The following is a 26,243-nucleotide window of genomic DNA, read 5'->3' as shown; positions in this document are numbered from 1 at the left end:
GCCTAAAATATCTTTTTAAGATCTACGATTAAGATTTTGTAAAATATCATAGATGGTTAGGATGAAATACTGAATACTGATAATATAATATTATATTAATATTATAATATTTATCATATTTTAAAATTTATACTAATATAATATTTATATAGTATTAATATTAATATATTAATATTTATACTAATATAATGTTATATAATATTATATTTATTAAGATATTGATGAATTTATTATATTAAATTATTAATATTATATTAACATAATATAATATATATTAATGTAATAAATTATTATAATCTAATATTGTATTATAATATATTAATATTATTTTTATATTAATATAAATATAATATTATTATATATATAAAGTTTAAGGATAAAATGTATTATTTTATATCTATTAAGAATATCATAGATATTTTACATAATATTTTTAAAAAAATGAGTGCTCAACCAAATACAAGCCTCTCTTTAGCAAGTTATTTTCTCATGATCAACTAAATATATTAAAATTTTATTTTAAAAAATAATTTTTTAAAAAATAAATTTTTAAAAAAATATTTTTTTTTAAAAAAAATTTCTTATAAACCAAATGAATCCTAAATGTATTCTCAGAAGAACTTGTTTAGGCCATAATATGTAATATATAATAACTTCAATCTCCTCTTCCACATGGAACATGCAAGGGACTTCGAACTCTGAAAAGATGAAACCAGCCGTTCTAAATTCAACAAAGGATTAGTGTCAAAGGGGTTGTTTTGATTCACAAAGAGTTCCGATTCATATTCTCACCTCATTTTGCGTCACAATATATGATGGTCTACATAATTTTCATTCGCCAGGTACCTTTGTGCATAGCTTCTCATGCACCTCTAGAAAGCTGTTCTGCACCTTCTCTCTCGTGACTTTTTTTCCTTGCCTACAATCCATGGCCCGGACATTTATAACACATGCCAAATAACGGAATGCGGTGCGCTTTGACCATATGACGCTGAGACAAAAGATCCATGTTTTACGTCACTATTAACCAGCACTCAACCTAATATTTTACATTAAAAATTATTTTTATCAGTTAATTCTACGATGAGATCAAAAAAAATTTTAAAATATTTTTTTAAAAATAACTACCCAAACTAATGAAGATTACTGTATTTAGTAAAATATTTTTTATTTTTTTATCATACTATTTATATTTATATTTTTTATTTTTTAAAAAAATATAAAAAAATTAATATGTGATGTTACAAAAGATTATTCTATAATCTTACGTATTAACACAGAATACCATCTCTAATAGTTATATATCATTTTATTATTATTATATAGATTATGCTTCTCAATTATATGCTTATGTGGTGCACTAGACATATGGAAACTCTACGTTGCCTACGTGACTTCAAACTAGCACAAACAATTAGATTTTTTTTCGGATAAAATAAATTGACTCTTTTGATGCATCAACTAATCTCAAGGGTTAGAAATCTTTAATTAACTATTCACATTTCAACTTAAGCCTTTCTATTTTTATCAAAAAAAACTTAAGCCTTTCCATAAAATCTCTTATTAGCTCATGCCCAAAGATTGGACGGCTATGCTAATAGATATGGATATAAATTTTAAGTAGATGTAAAAATTTATATCTATATTTATTTGAGATATATATAGATAAAAATCAATATCGAAAGTATGAATATAAATAGAGATATAAATTGGATAAACTTGATGGCCACATAAGTAAAAATATTACTAAGTAGATAATAAATTAATTTAAAAATATATTAATATGATTATTTATTTTTTTAAAAAAATATAAATATTATATATAATTAAATAAGATTATGAATATAATCAGATATTTGAAAAAAAATGATATAATTATCTATTTAAATTTATATCCATTTCTTTTTCTAAACAGTCATGGATATTAAAGTCTAACAGTAGTTTTTACCAAACACCTTCCCATGCGCACCCTTCGACCTTACAGGGTGCACGCGAGATGGACGTATCAACAAACCACATTACTTGATCAAACGAGAAAGCCCAAGAGTCATGGCCACCCAAAAAGTCCATCGGTCACCAGGACCGAAATAATTGCATGGAGATCTCATGGAATCATGGTATCATTTTTATGGTACGATGGATGATTCGAAATCCATGCTTTTCACTGTCTCAGTGATTGGTTTATAGGATCCATGAGAGGCCTGCCATGGCATTATCCCCATCCTGTACAAATGGCATTGAGATATTGTTGGTCTTCTTAGTGACATGGGGATTCTGACTCCGTGAGCAAGCATTAGCTATCAGCATTTTTAATAATACATGCAAATGCACAAATTCTACGGGGGAATGATCCACGTTTAATGCAAGCTTCAAAATGGTGGAATCTTGGGAGGAACATTTCATACGATAGCTGTTAGGGCGATTCAGGTGATTCTTCGATTTTGATTTATGATCAGCTTAATAAATATGATTTATTAATTTTCAATTGGTTAGCCGACTGACAGTCGGCTGTCCATAAATTTGATAGGCTCCAATTATGATAGCTCGATTCATTTCAGATTAATGACCGTCAGCATATTAGAATTACCGATCGATGGTCATTCGAACTTCCATAACTACTGACATATAATCGACATATCTTGATTACCGATGTATAGTCGGCTTATCTGAAACTGCCAGCACAGAAAGTACATAATGGTCAGAATATGATCAGTGACTGGTATAACCACCCATCCTATGATCATATAATACCGAAATAAGTGAGACCCACATGTCTAACCATTACAGATGGTTACCAACTACTCGTTTATAAAAGGAGGTAAATAAACAACATTTGTAAGGCAATTCTGAGCTGATACTCCGCCATTATAAATACTTATCTGCTGTTCGTCACTCCCTACTGATTTAAGCATCAGAGGATTCCTGTCAGACATAATTTCGATCAATGTGGACTTCATTTTGCAGGTGTTCTTCATCGACGACAGGCATAACAGGGGATTGACCGCAACAGATTAACGCACCAGGAAGGAGAATACGAGCAACCATATCTAAGACCAGAGCTTAGCATTCAACAGGATCTGCGAGACAATCTTTCCATCGGAAAGATATTCCTTCTCCTCCCCCATTGGCAAAGCCCAACTTTTCGCATCCTGTAGTCACCACGAACGTACAAATTACTGCCTTAATGCAGCAAATAAAGGTGTTAACTGAGGTAGTTCACAGCCTCCAACAACAACAAATATAATAGCAGCAGCAACCATCGGTGGAGGAGTCGGTGGCTCATTCAGTGCTGTCTAGGCACAACCACCGTCTTTCACAACGTTTACCCTCTTCATCTCCAGAACGACGGTTGTCTCAGCATTCTCATTGAGTCAAGCAATCACGTTCTCGGCATTCTCGCCACACACCCATCCTCCGCGGTGATCTCATTCTTCTTCTCATGTACATAGTATCAAGAAGAAAAAAAGACCGTGTGAACCTTGAAAGACAGAAGGTCATCAATGAAGAGATCGACAAGCTCTTCACGGCTGGCTTCATTAGGGAAGCTAATTATCTCGATTGGCTCGTCAATATAGTGATGGTGAAAAAAATCAATGAAAAATAGAGAATCTACATCGACTATACAAATCTAAATAAAGTACATCTGAAGGATAATTTTTTTTTGCCAAAGATCGACCAATTAGTTGATGCGACTTCGAAACACCGATTCTTAAGCTTTATAGATGTCTTTGCAAGCTATAATCAGATTCGGATGGTACCTAAAGATGAGGAGTGCACTGCCTTCATAACCGACAAAGGCATCTACTGTTACAAAGTAATGCCATTCGGTTTAAAGAACATCGGAGCTACTTATCAATGACTGGTCAATAAATTATTCAAGACACAAATCGGATGAAATATAAAAGTCAATGTTGATGATATGCTGGCAAAAAGCTTCCAAACTTTGGATCATATTCGGGATTTAGAAGAAGCCTTCAGCACATTTCAACGACATCAGATGTAAATGAATCTGACTAAGTGTGTATTCGGAGTAACTTTCGAAAAATTTCTTGGATTTCTTGTGTCATAATAAGGAATTGAAGTCAATCTTGAAAAAATTAAGGCTATCATCAATATGAAGTATCTAAGCTCCAAAAAAGAGATACAACAACTTAATGAAAGGATCACCACACTTAACCGATTCATCTCAAGATCGATAGAAAGATGTTTACCCTTCTTCAAGCTCTTAAGACAAGCAAAAGATTTTTCATGATCGGACGAGTGCCGATAATCCTTTGAAGATCTAAAAAGATATCTGGCATCTCCACAAATACTTACAAAGTCGAAGGTAGGAGAAACTTTATATCTCTATCTGGTGACTTCAATAGAAGCAGTTAGTTCGGTATTCATCAGTAAGGTGCTTCATAATATTGAAATAAGATATTTAAGAGTGAAAAAAATGATCTACGCTCTAATCATATCATCACAGCAACTTCATCTGTACTTTCAAGCACATCCTATAGTTGTCTTGATAGATCAGCCGTTGAAGATAATTTTATACCGATCTGATACTTCAAGTCAAATGACAAAGTGGGCAATAAAACTCAACGAGTTTGATATTCAATATTGCCCGCAACCATCGATGAAGGTGCAAGTTTTGGCCAATTTTATCGTCGAGTGTACTATATCTGACAATAACTATAAGGATGAATGGAACAACAAATTAAAGCAAATTGAAACTTCTGAGGCCGATTTAATATCAATATAGGTACTACATATTGATGGAGCATCAAACGCACAAGATAGTGGAATCGGTCTCATCCTCACCAATTTCGAAGGAATTGTAATCGAATATGCCCTTCAGTTTAATTTTAAAACTTCAAATAACTAAGTCGAGTATGAAGCTCTCTTAACCGGCTTGAAGATTGTCAAAGAGCTTAACATTGACAACCTGAAGGTCTTCACCGACTCACAGTTGATTACCGAATAAGTTAAAGATGAGTTTGAAATCCGAGACCCCGTTATGATGAAGTACCTTCAGAAAGTAAAAGATCTTATATCAATTCTAAAATATTTTGAGATCTCTCACATTTCAAGAATGAAGAATGCTCGAGCTGATGTACTTTTTCGATTTGTAACCACTTCATTCAACTCGTTGGATCGGACATTCATCGAATATCTCGAATAACTGAGTATTGATAAAGTCAAAGAAGTACTATAAATTAATGACGAGTCATGCTGGATGAATTCGATCATCCAATACTTGACTGATAGAATTCTACCTGTAGATCCTTTAAAAGCTAAATAACTAAGGTAAATGGCCTCACAATATCTCTTGATGAATAGATAACTTTATAAAAGGTCATTCTCTCTTTTCTTACTGAAGTGTTTGAGACCAACAGATGCCGACTATGCACTCCGAGAAGTTCATGAAGGAATTTATGAAAATCACTTGGAGGGTAAATCTTTGACTTATGAAGTCTTACGATAAGGATATTATTGGCCGACCATGAAGAAAGATATAGTTGAACTTGTCCAAAGATGTGAACCATGTTAGAAGTATGCTAACATACAACATCAACTAGCCAGCTAGCTGACGTCAATTGTTGTACCATGACCCTTCGCACAATGGAGAATCGACATACTTGATTCTTTTTCTCCGACATCTGGTTAGAGAAAATTTATTGTAGTTGCCATCGATTATTTCACTAAATGGGTAGAAGCTAAACCTTTGGCATAAATCATTGAAAGTAAGATGAAAAACTTCATTAAAAAATTGATTATATGTAGATTCGGTCTACCACACACCATCATCACCGACAATGATCGATAATTCGACAATCAAAACTTCAAAGAGTTTTATACAAAATTTCATATTATACACAAACTCACATCAGTGGGCTATCCACTATCCAACGGTGAAGTAGAGGTAACAAACTGAACAATCCTACATGATCTCAAGATCAGACTGAATGAAGCTAAAGATCTCTGGGTGAAAGAATTATATTCAATTTTATGGATATATCGGACAACTCCTCGCATACCGATGGAAGAATTGCCATTTAATTTTGTCTATAGGACAGAGGCGATGATTCTACTTGAGATCGGATTATCATCGACAAGAGCGGAACAGTATAATGAGTCGAGCAATTCTAAATATCGGAGAGTCGATCTAAACTTACTTTCAAAAATTCGATAACAAGCTCAAGTTCGAATAGCAGCATATCAGCAAAGAATAGCCTGGTATTACAATACAAAAGTCAAGCCAAAAGTCTTTCATCTGGGAGACCTGATCTTAAGAAAAGACAAAGTTTTAAAGCCTCTAGATCAGAAAAAATTATCTCTGAATTGGGAAGGACCCTACAAAATAATGAAAATACTTCGACTAGGAGCATATCGACTAGAAACTCTTGATGGGACAGCTATTTTTCTCAGACTTGGAATGTCAATAATTTGAAGATGTACTATCAATAAAGTTGTTCACATGTATGACATTCGAAATAAAATATTGGAATTCAGAATCATAAAAGCTTCAGTCATCCATGAGTTATTTACAAAATGGTATCAGGCCGACAAATAATCAGTCTATTTTTACCGATTGTATCTCGATTTTTCACTATAAAAACTGACTTAAGTCAAACAACAGTATCAAATCAATAAACAATCGATTAGTTTATACCGACTATATCTCGATTTTTTATTATAAAAACTGACTTATCGACTATATCTCAATTTTTACTATAAAAATCGACTTACATGCTGTATCTCGATTTTTCATTATAAAAATCAATTTAAGTCGAATGACTACTAATGCCAACTCAGCTTTAGCTAAGCGGAATATTACGTCGATTTGATCTCGATCGAGTGAGAAATATATCGATTTGACTATGATCAATTGAAAGATATTCGGTTTACCACCGTCTATCAAATATCTAAAAAATATATATATACTAAGTCGACTGACACTCGGCTAGTGAACAAACTCCACTGCGATTATCGATCGATATTCAACTGACCGATGGATGATCAGAAATTCGACCGTACGATATTAAAAGTACAAATAAAAAGAGATTCCATACTTAGAAAATTTTTTTTCATTTTTTGATGAAAAGATTACAAAATTGGATCCAAAGTTCGATTACAAAATTAAACTATCTGATTACAAAAAGAAAGGAAGAAATGTTCCACCGGTCACCAGTGAGCTTCTTGATCACCTTGCTTCGACACAGCCTCGATAGTTGGAGTATATTCTGTTGCAGCCGGTGCGTCTTCTTCAGTCGACACGGTGGTCTCCTCAACAATTTCTTCTTCTGAACTAGGAGGGACGATGCTACTCAGGTCCAAGTCTAGATACAACCTTCTGACTGCATCTCTACCATCCTCGAATTCGATGCAGTAGGAGGTGAATCCGCTTTCGAGAATTTTATCTTTAAACTTTTGTGAATCCTTGAAATTCTCGATAGCCAGACTCAGAGCACCTCTCGCCGACTCAGCTTCTGCCTTCGCAGAGGCCGACTCTACATCGGTCGGTGCCAGCCTCTCCATAGTGGCCCGATGCCTTCCGCACTCCGCTTCTAACTCCTCGATGCATCCATCTCTCTCCCTCCAAAGCCGACTGATGGAATGCTTCTTGCTCTTGACTCAGGATTCGAGAGACACGATGCTCTGATGAGCCGACTCAAGTTCGACTTTAGAGGACTGTAGGTCAACCGTCATATAGGAGATCTCTTCTAAGAGCATTTTCTCCCATTCAGTTGCCGCCTGAAGCTGTTCAATGATAGCAGTGTTTTCGGCATTGGCGGCCGCCATCTTGTCCATCCACGCCTGATGAAGCTCGACAATCTTTCGATATCCGCTCTCTAAAGCATACATATCGTGCACCCACTGAAAAGAAAAGACAAGTCAGATAAAAAAAAAAGAAGAGAGGAAAGGAATGTCGGAAACTTATCCCAAGCATCGTCGGATATAATAAAGAAAATATTTCAGACATTGTCCGATTTCTCCTGTTCTCCCTATCAGTCGGGAGAAGTGCAACTTCGATGAGTCATCTGGCCAATGATGGATTGGCCAAGGCTGACTCACCAGTAGGGATACGAATGTCTAAGAGGGTGGGGAGGCCCGCAAATGATTCATCATCGACAGAAGTAGCCGATACCTTTCTTCAGTCCTCAGTCAGCGATCATGCGCTTGAGACCACCAAGAAATCAATGCTTGACTGCACCCGAGATCACTCTACTGGAGGAACAGCTGGTGCAGCGACAGATTGTTCAGGTTTGACTGCGAATTCTGACTCAGCTCGAACCTCCATTGATGGAGCCGCTGATGGTTCTACCGTAGCATCTTCATCTCTAGCTATCCCGACTCCAGTAGACGGCATTTCAGTTAGAGAAAGCATTGTTGGAGCCGACAATGCAATAACCGGCTTGAAAACTATCACCAACGGAACGTCGGGTTCCCTTACCAGTACCGATTGGGAATCAATTCGATTTTTTTTCGATGGTTGGGAGGATCCAGCATCGATCGCTGTCCTCTTCTTGGCAGCATACAAGTAGATGTCAGCAGTCAAAACACGTACCCTCATCCGCATAGCTGCAATCCAAAGATAAAGTTCAGTACAAAATTTAGAAATAAACAAAGAGAAAAGTGATGTAATCGACTATGCTATACCTAAAGAAGTTATTGAGCTAAGTCTGACATCATAGAGAGTCTGCTCTGTAATCAGCTCTCGTTGAGGTGGAACTTCTATATCTTTTAATCAGAGGAAACATTTTCGATCGATGGCATCAACACGACTATGCTTGTTGGGGCCAGTTCTCGGACCACCCCATCGTGAAGGAAAGCTCCAAGGAGATAAAGAAGAAATGAAGAAAAATTAATTTTTTCATCTATGAATGGACGATGGAAGGTCGAAGATGAAAGAAAGATCCTTCTTCGGGTTGAAAAACCACTAACCCTTGGCCTTGGGATGGGGACAAAGAACAAAGAAAACTCAAAAAAAAGAAGGACGAGGGTTGGTCGGGATAAGAAGACACAATAAAGCGAAGCTGATAATTAGTCAGATAGAGTTCGGAGCCAGCTGAACAGGATAAAATTGATAATAATCAAGAAGATTTTAGACAAACTTCAAAATCGAAAATTGAAGATCGGTCCGAAGGTCCTTGATATAGAATGCAACCTGGTCGGAGGAGAAGAGTTCACCCGACCGTCCGGACCAGGAGCAGAAAGCTAATATTACTTCAGGATACAATACTGTTTTTGAAGCCGTTCGACATTGGATCCAGACAAGGAAGAGACTTCCGTCTCCAGATCCGAAGGAGAATTGTTCTCCGATCGACTATCTCGAGAAGATGAAGCTTTCATTTTTCTACTTGCCATTGAAAATGAAAAATAACAAAAATCCAAGGAGGAGTAGAAACTCAACTTGAAACTATGGATGATGCGAAAAACAGAGAAACTTGAAAAGCTCCTAACACTAGAAAGCTCCTAACACTGGGGCAGAACCTTCTGCTGCAGAGGAGAATGACGAATGCAAAAACAGAAAATCCAAATGAAAGCAACTTCATATATATAGGACCCCATAATGATCTGGATAAAATCATTCAAATCAAGATTTTCTCAGATATCGACACGTAACTACATCAAAACCGACCATTGATCGGATGATTTAATGCACCTACTCTCAGATCATGCCACCTCACCATATCCGCATGAACAGCACAGAGCCAATGATATCTAGACACATGACGAAAATCTATTAGTCAGAATCAAATTATTCGGATTCTTCGGATGTCGAATTATCTTTCTGAAATGATATCCCAATGATGATCTCATAGATATCGAAACAACAAAATGACTAGAGACCTCTCATATCTCAAAAAATCATTAATGCCTGCAGCCGAATCGGAGCTCAAGATAATACGTGACAACTTTCTTCGTCCAACATGACAGACTACGTGACAATACGCATGTCAGACTATTTGGGACTTGGGAGTGGGGGGCAACTGTTGGGGCGATTCAGCCAACCTTTCGATTCCGACTTACGATCAGCCTGATAAGCATGACTTGCCGACTATCAATCGATTAGCCGACTGACAGTCAGCTATCTATAAATTTGATGGGCTTCAACTATGACAACTCGACTCATTTCAGACCGATGACCGTCGGTATATTAGAGTTACCGATCGATGGTCATTCGAACTTCCACAACTACCGACATACGATTGACATATCTTGATTACCGACGTACAGTCGGCTTACTTGAAACTTCCAGCGCAGAAAGCACATAATGGCCAGAACATGACCAATGGCTGGTATAATCATCCATCCCACGATCATATAATGTCGGAACGAGCGGGATCTATGTGTCTAATCGTTATAGACGGTTACCAACTACTCCTCTATAAAAAGAGGTAAATGAACAGCATTTGGTAAGGTAATTTTGAACTGATATTCTGTCATTTTAAATACTTATCTGTTGTTTGTCACTTCCTACTGATTTAAGTATCGGAGGATCTCCGTCGGATACAATTTTGATCGGTGTGGACTTCATTTTACAGGTGTTCTTCACCGATGATAGGCATAATAGGGGATTGGCCGCAATAATAGCCATATAAAGGAAAAAATTAAGTAATGTCTATGGCATTTTTATGTTATAATAGGTATTGAAAGGGTGAAAAGCATGTAGAAATGAAGCAAAAGATGTGTTCAAGGGACCAAGATTTTGGAACTCTGTAGTCATCTTTTCAAGTTGTCAAGTCTGATATATATATATATATATATATATATATATATATATATATGCTGTTGATCCTTTTTCTATTAATTTAAGCTTTTGGATATACTAGTCAATGAAGATGATGCATTTATTCTATTGAAAACTTGAAGGTGCAATGTCTCTATTGGTACCCCAAACTGCTTCCCTCTTTTTCTTTCTTTAGCTAACAACTTCTGCTCATGCTTCATGCTTGTAAAACCTTGCAAAACTCATGCTCAAACTGTACTCAAGTTTGTAAAGAGAGTAAAGGAAAACCTTCCTAATCTATTATTAGACATGATCGGGATTTGACAGGGAAATGACCTCATCAAGACAAGCTCAACGAGACAATAACATGTTTTGGAAAATTTTAATGGTATTATAGTTTTTATTAGGGAATTAAGATGTTGAAAAAGATTTATTTAAATCACCCACTTCAAAAATAAGAAACTTCTTACTAATTTTTAATTTTTCAATTTGCATATTTCATCCAATGATCATGGTTTTATAGTGATCACTATTTGAACTTATGAAATATGAATTGAAAGATGAATAATAGTTGCACAAGGAAACTATTCTTGGTTCTCTGCTGAAGATCTTGGTCGGTGCAGAATCCTTGAAAAGTCATACGGCTTGTTACGATCCCTTGAATTTTTTAATACTTCTATGCTACATAAGGAAAAAAAAAGGACCTTTCATCCCCGTTCCAAATCAAAAACAATATGAATATCGAATAGCTAAGATCCTTTATTGTAATTAAACTTTTCTATTATTCATATAATCCGATCATCCTATTTTCAACTTAGAAACCTCTACTTCCCTTATTTCTTTCTGTCAAATTAAAAAAAAAAAAAAGAAAAAGCAAATGTATTACATATGGTAGCAGCAATAGTTATGAGAGATAAGAGCATACTTCTACCATATCACTCACATCGTTGTGAAGCAAATTAGAAGGTCCGTGGATTCTTTCTACTCTCAAGAAGGAAAAAAAAAAAAATCCAATGACATTTAAAACATTTAACCCTAGCAATGTGCAATTTATGAGTATTAGGACGAGCGAATCTGCTTCTCCAATTTAATATCAACTTCCCAATTTATTGTCGGTCATCCCGATTATGAGTCAGTGACAAATGATGGACCGTCAAAATCAAGCCGCCAAAGAAGGTTCGATTCGACTATAGTTTCTACGAGTCTCAACATCCGACTTTCTATCAATGTCAGAAAATAAATAGTCGATTATTAATCGATGGATTGTTGGTAACATTCGGTCGATTTTCTTGACAGATACGACATAACGACTTGATCAACTGCATAACCGCTGACCAATTGATATATCAGAGTTACCGATCGATGGTTAGTCGGAATATCAATAACACCGACATACTATCGGTGCGTCATGCTTACCGACATAAAATCAACATATCAGAAACCACCAACGTATAAAACGCATAACGACTACATACCACAATTATCAGTGGGCATTAACTGCCCACCACGATCACCTAGTGCCGAAATAAATGGGATCCACATGCTTAATCGTTATAAACGGTTACCAACAATTCATCTATAAATAGAAAGTAAATGAAAAGTGTTGGTAAGGTAATTCTGGATTGAAACTCTACAACTTTGTATTTTCTACTTACTGTTTGATCACTCCCCACTGACTTAAGTATCGGAAGATCTCCGTCGGATACAACTTCGATCAGTGAGGACTTTAATTTATAAGTGCTCTTCTCCTACAATGGATGCAATAGGAGATTGGCCGCAACAATGAGTGATATGAGCATACTCCTGCCATATCACTCACATCATTGTAAAGCAAATTGAAAGGTCCGTGGATTTTTTCTAATTAAAAAAAAAGATACTGTGACATTTAAAACATTTAACCCCAGCAATGTGCAATTCTTATTGATGTCACAAGACTCCAAAGACTCCAAAGGATAGATGACGATGTTGGTTCTGGGTCTATACTTTTAAGATCACATCAGTTCACTGTATATTGGTAATCGGCTAAGATGAGCATTGTGTTTCGTCAAGAATTAACTTAAGTCAGACGTCTCTTGTAAGAATGATGATCTCCTCCTTATAAACATGAATTTTTTTTGACTCATAATTAATGTGAAACTGTTGGTGTCCTTCATATTATTAAAATCATAATATTTATTATCAAAAATAGTTAACGTAAGAAGGTGAGAGACACCATAATTTGGCCATCACCATTCAGTTTGATTAATTATGTAATTTTGATAAATACAACCCCAAGTAGGAGGTGGATTCTGGCGGAACCAGACCGAACCCGTACCCGAACCGGCCAGCCTTCAACCTCCGAATTCCGGTATTATTTCCGGGTTCTGGCTCAGTTCCTTCGGCGTATCGTCGCCTCCGGCACGGCTCCCTTCCGCCATCCCTTTTCCCCGGTCTCTTCCCTCCGTGGAACTCCTCCGCCTGTGGCTCTAATGGCGTCGATGTCCATCTCCACGCCCTTCGGCTTAGCGGCGGCCTCCCCCGCTTCCGTTTCCCCTTCGCCATCCGCTCCCAGGTTGCTCTCTCCCTCGTCCGCTCATTTGTCTTTCGATTTCCATTGCTAATTTCCTTCACTCATTTGAGTAATTTGCTTTCTTTGATTTTGTTTTCCTCCCAGAAACTTGCTCAGATTCGCTCCTTCCGCCTCGCTTGACCACGGAGGTGAGTTCATGTCTGTTCTCCCTGTCTCTATTTTCCCCTTTGTGAGGAATTTAGATATTGTGGACGATTGATTTCATTATCCAGGTTGTTTAAATTGTCATCTATGGATTTCCCCGAAAAAATCAAAACATCTGGATGCCAGTTGGTGGATTTGTTATGAGGGTATTGTCTTGTGTCTACTTTCGGTTAAGATTCGTATAATAGCGTGAGTTGTTTGCACATTATGTGTTTTGAAATGAATGGAGGAAATGAAATGGTAATTGGTGATTTTTCACTTTATTATCTGAATGTTTTAGAATAATTCTGTTAGTAATTGGCCGAGCTTCCCCGTTCATAGTTTGAGATCTGGCATTAAAGTTTTCGGAATTACTAATTGCTGAAAGGCTAAGCTGAGAAGTTGTTTGTATTGGGAATGAAAGAAGTTATAGGGAGCTACTTGTATGAAAGAAAAGAAACGGGTTCCCTCCAACCACATTTGGTTCCATATCAGCAGGATAAGTTGATTATATGTATAGGACATCTGGATTTTTTTTTTTTTGGTTCTCAGATTTTGGAATGGATGAAAGAGTGATAAACATGTGGCGGATTCTGACTAAAATGGATATGAGAAGTGAAGAAGAGGAGAAAAAAGAGAAGAGAGTAGTTGGGATAAAGTAAGGGTGCTAAAAGAGAAAAACCACAGATTTGGTTAGTTTGGAAGCGGAATAAGTTAAGCCGGAAATGGATTAACTTACCCATACTCCTCCATACGCTGGAATAAATAACTTCCTCCTACATGATGGAGTAATTTGTTCTGGGGCTAACTATTCACAAATACCCATTTTGCGCTTCTCAACACAAGCATTCCAATGAGTATTTGGATAAAAATGATGGAATAACTGAGCTAAATGGGTTTTGCTCCCACTTGTTCCACTTCCAAACACAATCAAATAGACGTATTTCACTCCTTCCCACCAATCCCCACCCCCTGCAAAAAGGAAGAAATGGTGGCCCTAGATTCCTGCTCGAACTTATGATGAAACTAGCATTGTAGAATTAATAACATGCATTCACGATGAGCTTTCTGATGCAATAAGGTTTAGTTACCTATGATAAACATTATGTGAATGGGCAATCAATTCAAAACTAATAATTTTAATTTTCAGAGTTAGGAGGATTATATTCAGAAAATTATAAAATTAATTCTTTCATTATTTGGAAAACATACAAACAATGGTCAAATGTTAATTCTAGGACTTTCTAGCTTGGGTTGACTTCTGTCATCCCAAGAAGACATGGCTAAAAGATGGAATAGTTGAGCCTTTTAATAAGGAGGGGGGGGGATGTTTTTTTTCCGCCAAATAACTTATTTAAGCTTGATAGATTCCTAGATGGAGATAGCCATTCTCAAACACACTCCTAAACTAGTAATGATTTTGAGCTTCATGAATCCATCTTATAACTTAAGACTTTTTGTTGACAGTAACAGTGTTCAAAATAGAGCTCCTAGGCATATGAGAACTATATTTTTCTAAGAACAGAATTCCTTATCCATTTTAAAAACTCAAAAATTAAATTTAAGAAGTCTCAAATCAGCTATGCATCCAAAAAATATTTCTGATCCACATTTCATAAAATCATGGTCACATATGTACTAAAAATTAACAAGAAAACCTAAAATCAAGCCTACATAAATCTCTTCAGCTGGAGAAAATTTATCTCAAGGTTTAAGAGCTTTTCAGCTCAAAGAGGCACTACCTGTATTGATGAATTCAAGGGTCCTTGCTTCATCCTTCATGATTAGAAAATCTGTCATAAAAGTCATAACTTGTTTTGATATCAAAATGATGCAAGCCAGCTAAAATTAGACTTTAAAAAGAGGAAAGCAGGATGGTTTTCAATTTTGATAGTCAGCAAAAAATAACTTTAATAATACTTTGTCTATTTTACTAGAACCTATTGACCATGATAGTTTTGCATTTGTTGATTAGAATATCAATTATTTGTCTCTAGGAACCGAGAACTCTCCAAGAATTGACTTTTTGAAGTGACTCTTAGGTAACAAAATCAAACATCTTTCAAATTTTTAGCTGCATGGAACTAAGCCTTATCTCATCAGTTAGAGATCTCATAATAATCCATGCATACCGATATCTCAATTCTTTTCTTAAGTTTTATTGTTATTATCTCTCTCTCTCTCTCTCTCTCTCTCTCTGTCCTGCAATACCCGGTATTTAAAAGCTAGACCTCCTTCAAGGGCAAGTTCATAGAGATGAGGTGCCGACAAACCAAAGATAGCAGTTGTTGGCTGTCTTTTACTTATTATTACTTCACTGTTTTTTCTGTAGGTTGCCTGACCTTTGCATTGTTAAAAGCTTGCATTGGGTGCTTGATTACTTCATTGTCTGGGCTACTGGTTATTGTTATGCTTCATCTTCATGTGTCATGGATGGTGTTTCTGTTCTTTTCTAAAGATAATCCCTGCCTGTGACTCTGATTTAGTATATTAACTTGAATGCCCAAACTGTTTAGAGGGTATAGTCTAAAACATGTCCAAGTTATATCCAGGACTGCATGGTAGAACCTATGGTTTATCGCTGAAGCTTAATGAGCAGACACAGCACCATAATGCTTCGAGGTATATTCCAGCATTAGTTTTTTCTCTTCTCTATTTATGTATCCTGCTTAGTATCTACATATCATGCATTGGTCTATCTTTTTAAATTCTTATTTGCTTATGATAGATGCACATTGCTGGTTTTCTTTTTCTTTTATTTATGAATTTCCTTAAATTAAATATTTTGATATGATATTTGTGCATTAACCTGATGGATTGACAACAATTATTAGATGGTATATAGAATTGACAGTGATAGGGTTCTTGGGGTTCCCTAAGGATGGTTAAATTCTCCATGAGGATGATATTGAAAAAAAGGCATTCTCTCTGTGCATTTTTATTTTGCAAATGTGAGAGTTGCTCTGAATGATGATAACATTTGGTATTGGAAGATAAAAGGGCATTTTATTATCTAAATATTTGCTTCCATTGGTGGTGGCATTCTTCATCCTGAGTCCTTTAAGAAAAACAATGCTACATAGCTGGATTTATTGCAAAGTTCTTCCACATGATCGTTGACTATTTAAGGGGCTATTTCCCACAAAGTTTTATGTTCTGCAAAGAATTGGCTGTGGAGAGTCAATTCAAGTAACTTGGAAATCTAAAACAGAAGTGGGAATTGGAACTTACTGTTGGTTTTATTTGCTCTCGATTTTCTTTGCCTGGTCAAGTTTGGAAACTTGTTTCTATACCATTACTGTACCTTGCTATATAGAAAAACTGTATTGCATGCATGCCTTCTGCTCTAAAAGCGGTAACATGGGAAGTATGAAGCAGAATACCTGAGGAGAAGAAATTCATATGTGGGAAGTTGCTGCTATGAATACCAAAAATTTTTGATTTGAATGGATTATAGAATAAAAAGGAATCTGCAACTGAACATCGGTAGACAATAGAAGCTGGGATGATGTTGTGAAAGGCAAACTTCAACGGTTGAGAGAATTTAGCCTTTTCAGATCAAGGAAATCCAAAAAAAGAAAAAAAAAAAGTTTTCAGATGTTTAATTGGTGAAACATTATTTTTTAATTGCATGATCAAGGGACACGAGACTTCTAACCACTGGATTCAGCATATTGTTTTCTGGCTTAGTGTTTTTATGCAATTAGATCAAAGCTTATTAGTAGATTTTAGTTTCCTCAACTTGTTCGGTCAGTAAGTTAGATTTGTTAGCAGCATTCTTCTCTTATTATTGGGCACGCAATAAGTCTTGGTTTAGTGAAGGACAAGGGTTGATGCTTGTCGCCTTGGTTTAGTTGAAAGGGAATATTGAAATATTAATTTTATGAGAAATAGAAGATTATTTGAAAGCTAAAGCCTTGTAAGTATTTGAGAAGATAGCATGGTGTCTTCATGGGGTGATGTCTTGTGACAAAAAGCTATATATATTCATATTGATGGATGTGCTTGAGAGCTATGTGTAATCTTGGATACAAAGCCTTAAAGCATAAAACCAGATGGATGCCTCCTGAATGAATGGTCAAATTGAGTTTCAAGAATAGCTCCTTGTCTTTGAGCTTGTGAGGTGATCTAGATCAGAGGGTGGTTGGAGATGTTAAGGGGCCATCAACTTTTTTTTCCCCTTCTGGGAGGATAAGGCCTATTAGGCAGGCTTTTAGATTGTCCAAGTAGAATTCACTTGTCAATAAATATTTAGATGTTGACTTAAAGAGCGTTGCTACTCGGGAGAAAGACATTTATTAGGGGATTGTATGACATTTTTAGTGTTGTTAGCTATGGCTAAGTTTTCTTTCTTTGTTTTTGTCTTCAAGAGTACTGTTTCCTTTCGTCATGTATGTAGAGTCACAATATTTGTTACCTCACCTTTTGGATTAGCCTAAGGTTCCTGCATGTGATATTTAGCATGGACTTTGGTATGACACTTGGATATGGCTTTATTAGAAGAAATTCTTAAATATTCAAAGGATCCAATGCTTAAACACAGATGCACATATCTGAGTCAATCAGACAGCTCAAAAGTAATCTGCAGATCTGCAGATGGTAGGATATATATATATATATATATATATATATAAATATAAATATATATATATATATATATATATATATATATTATATATATATATATATATATATATATATATATATATATATATATAGCAAGGGAATCTCTTCTTCCAAGGTTGTCATTTTGGCCTTGTGCTATTTATGATGGACTACCTTCTTCTTGGTGCATATATCCGTATGCTGTAGTTATTGTTGTGTCTTATCCCATCTCATTTGTAAAATCTGTTTCTTCTCCATCTCATCTATAAATCTATTCATCTTGATCTGTTAAGAAGCGGACAAGGAAAAATCAAAACTTATTTGATCATTATGGCTATATTTTAATGTTGTGAAATTGATGTCATGCAAATGAAATGAGGGGTAGAATATTTATCAGTCTAAGCACAACCTGTCGCCATTTTATCCCTTCTAGTATTTACCTTTAGTTCCTTAGAAGCTAGACAGAGCTATAAATGAAACCATGTACTTTCATGCAATGTGAATTCTTTGCATCAACCTAATTATTGGCAGTTTTCTGCATCAAATAAAAGTCATAAGGTTTGTCATGCATGATAAAGCTGTGCAACTCTCACAGACACCAGTTTTAGCACCAGAAAAGGTAGGAATTAATGGCAATTTCACTCAAGATGGTTAAGTTTGAGTAATTTTATATATTAACACTGATTGGATGATGAAGTTTTATGAGGGAGGTTGAGTTTTTTCATGGAATTGCATCTCTGGTTTAGTGCTTTCTCTTCTTGTTGCATGATTTAGTTGTATCTTTGGAGGCAATAAGAACTCCTTTGATTTGAAGTTTACTTTTTTTTTGTATTTCTTTCTCTAATTAGGAAATCTTGGTTAGTTCTGGAGGCCATGAATGAGCAATATATAAGTGAATTGCTTGGGACAAAACCAAAAAGGAAAAAGAATTATACTAAAAAAATAGGTAAATTAACCAAGATCCAAGACCTAAGACCTAAGACAATATGTAAGTGAATTGCTTTGGGAAAGATCTAAGACATCTTTTACCATCAATATACATACAAGAATCATGTGTCAAGCCTAGAAAGCTCAATAAAACATGTTCTGTCAGACCTCTCAATCTTAATATTAGTTTGGCAATCTTGGTGTGAATTGGACATTGCTGTAGTGGTATTGCTTAATAAGTAGAAGTCCTAGGTTTAGTCTTGGGTGGTTTATCGTCAACAACGCGAATATGGGTAATTTAAAGCCACCGGTCTCCCTCCATTTCGTGTGTCCAGATATGTTTTGGTTGACAATAGATATATATCTAATATATATATATTAAAACGAAGGCCTTTCAGCGTAGAGGCCTTCGTCTGCCTTGTGTTCTCGAAAAAAAAGAGAAGAGGCCGCCATGCGTTCTCAGAAAAAAAGAGAAGAGTCTAGGTTTGTGTGTTCGGACCGAGATGGGGAAGTGCTAGTGGACGCTATTGCTGCTAGGGTGGCGATCATGGCGGTCGGAGGCGGCATTGGCAAGATCCCAACGACGTGGACGGCCATTCGTTCTGATGGCATCGCCATTGGATGGTGCCAGGTTCTGCGACTGCATTGTCGATCTGTTGGACTCCGACCCCAGGGTGAGGTGCCGGGTGCGGGGCTTTGAGTTGGATCAAATCTTCGATCCGGTGAGACAGAGGCTGTCGGCGTGCAAAGGGCAGGCCGTGCCTGGGCTTCTTTGGTGGGGGCGAGCGGCTCCCACTTGCTGCTGGAATCGGTATCGTTGATCACCGTAATGGAGAACTGGAGAAGATGCCATGGAAGTCATTTAGATAAAGACGAGGGAAAGCTCGAGGAGATAGAGGAGGGAAGTGAGGGGATAAAAAGGAAGAAAAGGGAGATGGTGCTCACCATGGCTAGAGGTGGTTTTGGGCTATTCGAACCTGAGATTGGTTGCAGTCCTATTTGCGAGTATACAAATCCAACTCCAGCCCTGGATCCAGATGGAAGTTTTGAGGATTTTGCCTTTAGGATTCTACCTTTAGAAAGAAGGCGTCTCAACCGTGGGACCGTGTGAGCCCTATTTTTGTTTTTTTTTAAAGCTATATAGCCTTGATTGTATGCTAAATATATATAGAACTAGTTTATAACCCATGCAATGCGCGGGATAGGGGCGTAGAGGGGGGCATCACGACAGCCGGCGAAGGCTGCGAGGAGGTGGAGGGTGGCGGGGATGCCATCAGCGGGGTGGAGAGAGACGAGGAGGCGGAGGGTGGTGGGGATGCCGTCAGCGGGGTGGAGAGAGACGAGGAGGGTGAGGAAGGAAGGAGAGCACGAAGATTGGAGGGGTTTCTTAGGTTCCGGTTGAGGGTTTTTTCTTCCTCCCCATCGTCACCGCGTCGGCCTTCAACGAAAACAAAGGAAAGACAAAAAATTTAAGGATAAGACCTTTTCCCACGTAGATGGTCTTTATTTATTTATTTATTTTTACATTTTTTTTTTCATTTCATTATCTTTTTCAGATTTATGTGGGAAAGGAGAGCACTTGAGAGAGATTAGAGGGGTTTCTTAGATTCCGACTAGATTAGAGGGTGGAGTTCAGGGGCGGATGCAGGATTTTGTGTAAGGAGGGGCAAACTTAGATGTAAGAAATTCAACAAAAAATGTGCTCTTAATCAAAATAATTAATTTTTGACGAAAATCCGACAGCATAACTACTGTAATTTGACCTAAAATCCAACCTGTAGAAGCATAAATAAAACATATCTTAAAAAAATATACAAACAATATATACCATTAACATCTATATGTCTAGCCGCAAAAGGTGTTATGCATCACTGATATATCATTAATGCTCCACAAAATTTATAATATTTACAAAATGGAATCTATTAACCTGTCATTCTATTTCTCAAAGCTAGGCATCCTAAATTGGACTCGGTGTTCTTTCATGAGATCAAAGTCATCAATAATGCTATCTATAGAAAAATCACGAGCAATATCTTTTTCAATATATGTCACCAAGTAACTTTGGAAGGGGGGGTGAGTTTAAAATTTAAGGGAGAGCAAAATTCAATTTAGAAAAAAACTTACATAGAACTAATATAAAAATTAGGAAAAAAAATATGATTTTAAGGGCGAGCGACCACCTCCTTTAGCCCCCCTAGGTCCACCCCTGTGTGAGTTGGTCTCCTGAGGTTTTGAGATCTCTCTCGAACCTCCCCGAGCCTCGCATCCCATGCATCACATGGAGTTATAATCTAGTATAGATATATATGGAGTGAGGTGATTTTGTATGTTAAATAGGGATTGGTTACTTCTTTTTCATCAATTTATGGAAGAATTATATTGTTTTGCCTGCTTTATCAAAAACAGTTGAAACATTACCTCTCTTGGATGAAACCATGGTTTACCATGCTGACACATACCACTTGGTATTGGAGGCGCCATACCATTCCAGTGTGATATCAAGTTTGGATATGATGTAGAGGCCAAATCAGCCTACCACCAGGTAGAACTGAATGGTTTAGCTTGGCTTTGTGTTGTACCAAGCTATACCGCCCTGTTTCGGACGATACTATGGCTGGGCATCAGAAATGGGTCTCTTGACCCTGTGTCTGTACAGCAGATGTATCGAACCATGCTAGACGTGCCATACTGAACCTGTAAGGTGCTGATATGGTTCTTGGTACCATCATAGCAAAACTTGGAAAAACCATGCCTCTTTTTGAAACAAGGTGAAAATGAGCATATTAATAATTGATTGACCTTGACATCTTGAAGAACTAAAATGTTCCAAACACAATTTGAAACTATATCTTTGTCTTCCTGGATTTTGTTTTATCTGATTGGGTTTCTTTCTCATAGTTTCATCATGCATACAGGTATGATGCAGCCATTGAAGCAAAAAAGGGGAACCCACCTATAATGCCTGCTGTCATGACTCCAGGAGGACCCTTAGATCTTTCATCTGTATTATTCCGCAACCGTATTATCTTCATAGGACAGCCTGTTAACTCACAAGTGGCACAGCGTGTTATTTCGCAGCTTGTAACGCTTGCATCTATTGATGAGGATGCTGATATTCTGGTGAGGAATATTTCAACACCTCTTCTATCTTATTTCCATGTGTTGTTGGAATTACTGACAAAAAGCTTTGAGCAGACTCTTTTAGCTGACCCCAGACTTACATTCCTTTCTGCTTCAACCTCTCTCAATTTCTGTGATTAACTGCAAGAGACACCTTTTTTACCAGGTCTACCTAAACTGCCCTGGTGGAAGTACCTATTCTGTCTTAGCAATTTATGACTGTATGTCATGGGTAAGGACCTAAAGTTTGTCAGTTTTGTAGATTATTTTTTATATGATTGACCGTGCTCCAGATTTTTAGTGTAAAGCTGTCTGTCTTATCTCCTCGATCCTTTTTTTGCACATATGAATTCATTGGTCTGAATCCTTGTGTTTCTTGTGACAATCATGAAAGTCGCTATCAAAGTGTCTTAGGCTGCAGCACAAGTTGGGCTGGAGCTCCACCAATTTTGCATTTTGCTATCAACAAGTGTCCATGTGGGGCTTATAGACAATGTACCAGAATATATTTTTCTGTCATGCTTATGTGTTGTTGGCTTGTCTAAATATGTGATGGTGGCAACCAAAATTACCAACCAAATGATGGTCAAGAATATCAATTCCTGGTTCTTCATGAAGTTGACCATCATTTGCACTTGCAACTTCGTCTAGATTGGAACAATCACATTTTCAATATCACCCACATTCTACTACTTAAGACACTGATGCAGAATACTTAAACTAGATTTGACGAGCAGAACTTAGGGGAAAAGAAAGAAAAGTTAAAAGAATGTATAGCTTGTAAGTTTCAGTTCTGACTTTTTAACCCAAAATACAACTGGATGCCATGAGCTAACTGGGTTAAAGTAGATCCAAAATTTTGACATGAAACCAACTTAGAGTTGCATCTGGCTAAAGCTGAAGCATGAGTCCATCCTCAATCGTGCATCATCCTATGTTTCATAACTAAGGAAAATTGACGTGGTAAAGAGAGAGAAATTATAGCTTCCTTTGACATTTGGCTCCTCCCCCACTACCACCGTATTAAGTTGCAAGGCTTAGGATAAAGGATCATAGTAAATAATGAAGTCTAATAGGCTGAGTTGATCATAACCCATGTTCTGTATAAACCTAACATAGACATGCTACAATGAATAACTATGAGATGCATAAAATAGTCTTCTTACACATGCGAGAGGATAAACATTGTATTCAATACATAAGACATAATTTACATGCATGTATATATGGCAGCGTACATTATATGTGCATAATCTAACATTCTATTATGTAATTTCATATATACATTCTACAAAAAAGTACTGCTTAATACATAGTAGAGATAACTAGTTACTAATCAAGGAAATAACTTGGTTCTGCAGAATTTTATTAGATATTAGTGATTATTATTAGTTGATAAAACAGTAAAATATTGATTAGTACAATATTGAAGCTGACCCCAAATAGTTGTGCCAATAACTATGGATAATATACTCAGCATTTTCCCCATAATGTACGTCAATGCATACTTTGTTGAAGCTTTTAAGAACACTTGGTGGCATGATATCATCATGAGTATCAAGGAGTCGTGTACTGCGGTATCTGCTAAATGTTTTTTATAATTTTGGCTACATATCATATGTTCTTCCCCCACCCTTTCCTTTGCTTTGTGAAACCCTATTGATTAAATAGCATTTTGTCAAACAATATCAAAATAATTGCATATTTGCATTATTTTCAATAACATTTGCCCCTTATTTTTCTCAATATTAACATCAGTACCATTTCCTGATCTATAATTATCAGAGGTAGCACGAATCTAGGCACACAGGAATGCAATCTAAGTTTGTGGGCTTGCTTTACCATTAACAAGATAGTTGTTTATCTGTTCATTCTGTTCATAATATTGAATGTTTAGCAGGCATGCTCTTTGATTTTGATGATTATTCTTCTTCAATTTGAAGAATATTATTTATTTACTGACTATTGGAAGCTAAGTGATACGTTTCTTTTTTCCCTTTTTTTTTTTTTTTTTTGTCTCACTGAATAACCAGATAAAGCCCAAGGTTGGAACTGTATGCTTTGGGGTGGCTGCAAGCCAAGGAGCACTTCTTCTTGCTGGGGGAGAGAAGGGAATGCGCTATGCGATGCCAAATGCTCGCATAATGATACATCAACCACAAAGTGGATGTGGGGTATGACTTAATATCATGTTGTAGTTCATTGCATCACACTGATAGGGCTAATTTATAATTAGTGTTAAACCTGTCATTGTTGCTGACCTTTGAGTAATTCATTAATTGTTCTCTTGACCATTGACATCTTGTTTCAGGGTCATGTGGAGGATGTGAGGAGGCAGGTGAAAGAAGCTGTTCAATCTCGTCATGTAAGTTTCTCTTTTGGGATACTTAGAAGCAAGTTCTAGCTGAGCCTGCGTGGAATGTCATGCTATTTTGTGTCGGTTGGCTATCTGGTTTCTTCCCCAATCTAAGTATGAACTCCTGACTATCCATAAAAGTAATGAAAAGCCGAACTAATTGAACGGTTGGAAGAATGAGTAAATTCAATAGGCATCTTATATGCAATTTCACAACAATGTTGCTTATACTGAGGACACTGTTTAGAGATATTTTTAACCGAGTTGTAGTTGGTCATGTTTCAATGGATTTTTTTTCTTTTTCTGAGAAACATGGTACGGACACCACCACCGGGGTTCGAACCCTAGTCTTCTCCTAAGAGGGGAGGGGTGCCAGTCATCTAAGCTGGGGCAGGTTGGCTTTCTATTAGATTTCTCATGCAGTGTGCTACATGTCATGAATATGATCATGCCATATTTATAATCTGAATAATTATTCAGAGATTAGCTTGTATATTGAGCATTGAAAAAATAAAGTTAGAAAAAGGAAACTCTGTGAGGTCTCTTTGTATTTCTGATAAATTCTTTGCAACCAAAAAATATGGAACGACGTGCAGAAAATTGACCAAATGTATGCTGCATTTACTGGTCAACCTTTGGAGAAAGTGCAGCAATATACTGAAAGGGATCGCTTCTTCTCTTCCTCTGAGGTATATTTGGTACTTCATCCTTGGCAAATGTCAAGCTACAGACATGTTATAACAAATCTTTGACCAATATTTTGATGTTGGTGACGTGCTCTTACATTCTTGTTTGCTTCCTTTTCAGGCCTTGGAGTTTGGACTCATCGATGGGGTATTGGAAACAGAGTATTAGTTAGAAACCAGAGGTTACCCTGTCTGACAGCTTCATAGATCAGGCAGAAAATCAAAGTTTGCAGGTTTTGATGGTTTATTTGTCTCCTTTTATCTCCAGTGGCCTTTTCAGCTCAGAAAATCAAAGCCCTCATTCAGCAAGCAGAAGCAGTCTGCAATTTAATGATCTCGTCTATAATTGTTCTCAGATCTGTGATTGTTAAAATTTTTACTTCACGGGACCCAAATCTAAACCTGCTGATCAAGCTTGGCAGGGTTATTCCAATCAACTTGTACTTTAAATGGAATTACCTGGTCATTAACTCACTATTCTTGTAATTTGCATTGATGATGCCAATTTAAGGTGTGGAAAATTATCCTTTGCAATTGAGTTTCTGCCATTGTTCCATTCTTGGAGGAGTGTTCCCAGTGGAAATGTCCTCGAACCACATCTGTCCCAAGAGCCATTTGTTCTCGTTGTGAAGATTGTGATGGTGCCAGGTGAATTTCTGGGGTTAGAATGGAACAGTAATTTCAAGATGCATTGGAAGCTAGTTGTCGAAGGCTTCATTATCTATTTTCCTTACCAAAATTTTTTTAAAAAATCTTTGTTTCAAGAATCTTGATAATTATAGACCATTGGTCAACAATGTAGATCATAAAAAAAATATTTTTCCTTCTATCCATCAGAAACTCATTGCTGGACTAGGTAGATGACTATGAAATACCATTTGTATATTGTATGATGTCGTGTCTTTTTTCTGTTCGCTAGAATCGGTAACCGACAAGCAAAACTTGCGCCTGTTACCAAAAGCCGGTGGCTGGTTGGGGCACGTAACAAACTTTCATTTGTAAGCATAACCTTGCAAACTCTTCTTTCAACAATATCTCTTGATTTGTTCCTAGCACCCTTAATCATGATGCACAAGTAGCTGTGCTTCTCCTTTATCTAAAGTTAGTGGAAATTAGTATATATTTTTCATTTTG

General features: G+C 36.6%; 1 protein-coding gene across 2 annotated transcripts; it reads left to right on the top strand.

The window, feature by feature from the left end:
- Positions 1 to 13,059: 13,059 nt before the first annotated feature.
- LOC105058141 (ATP-dependent Clp protease proteolytic subunit 6, chloroplastic) lies at positions 13,060 to 25,643 on the top strand. 2 transcript variants are annotated; one of them, XM_019855031.3, is made up of 9 exons: positions 13,060 to 13,271; positions 13,374 to 13,417; positions 15,965 to 16,034; positions 21,863 to 22,067; positions 22,234 to 22,299; positions 24,101 to 24,241; positions 24,379 to 24,432; positions 25,020 to 25,112; positions 25,231 to 25,643. In XM_019855031.3, exons 1-9 carry the CDS (start codon positions 13,189 to 13,191, stop codon positions 25,276 to 25,278), a joined length of 804 nt encoding a protein of 267 aa, XP_019710590.2. In that variant the 5' UTR covers positions 13,060 to 13,188; the 3' UTR covers positions 25,279 to 25,643. The 2 variants fall into 2 exon arrangements, with proteins under 2 accessions (XP_019710590.2, XP_073105504.1); XM_073249403.1 differs by lacking the exon at positions 22,234 to 22,299.
- The last annotated feature ends 600 nt before the right edge of the window (positions 25,644 to 26,243 follow it).

The sequence above is a fragment of the Elaeis guineensis genome, chromosome 15 (assembly GCF_000442705.2).
Source record: "Elaeis guineensis isolate ETL-2024a chromosome 15, EG11, whole genome shotgun sequence".
Lineage (NCBI taxonomy): Eukaryota > Viridiplantae > Streptophyta > Magnoliopsida > Arecales > Arecaceae > Elaeis > Elaeis guineensis.
Note: the sequence above shows the minus strand (reverse complement) of the source record. Positions and strands in the feature narration are given on the sequence as shown.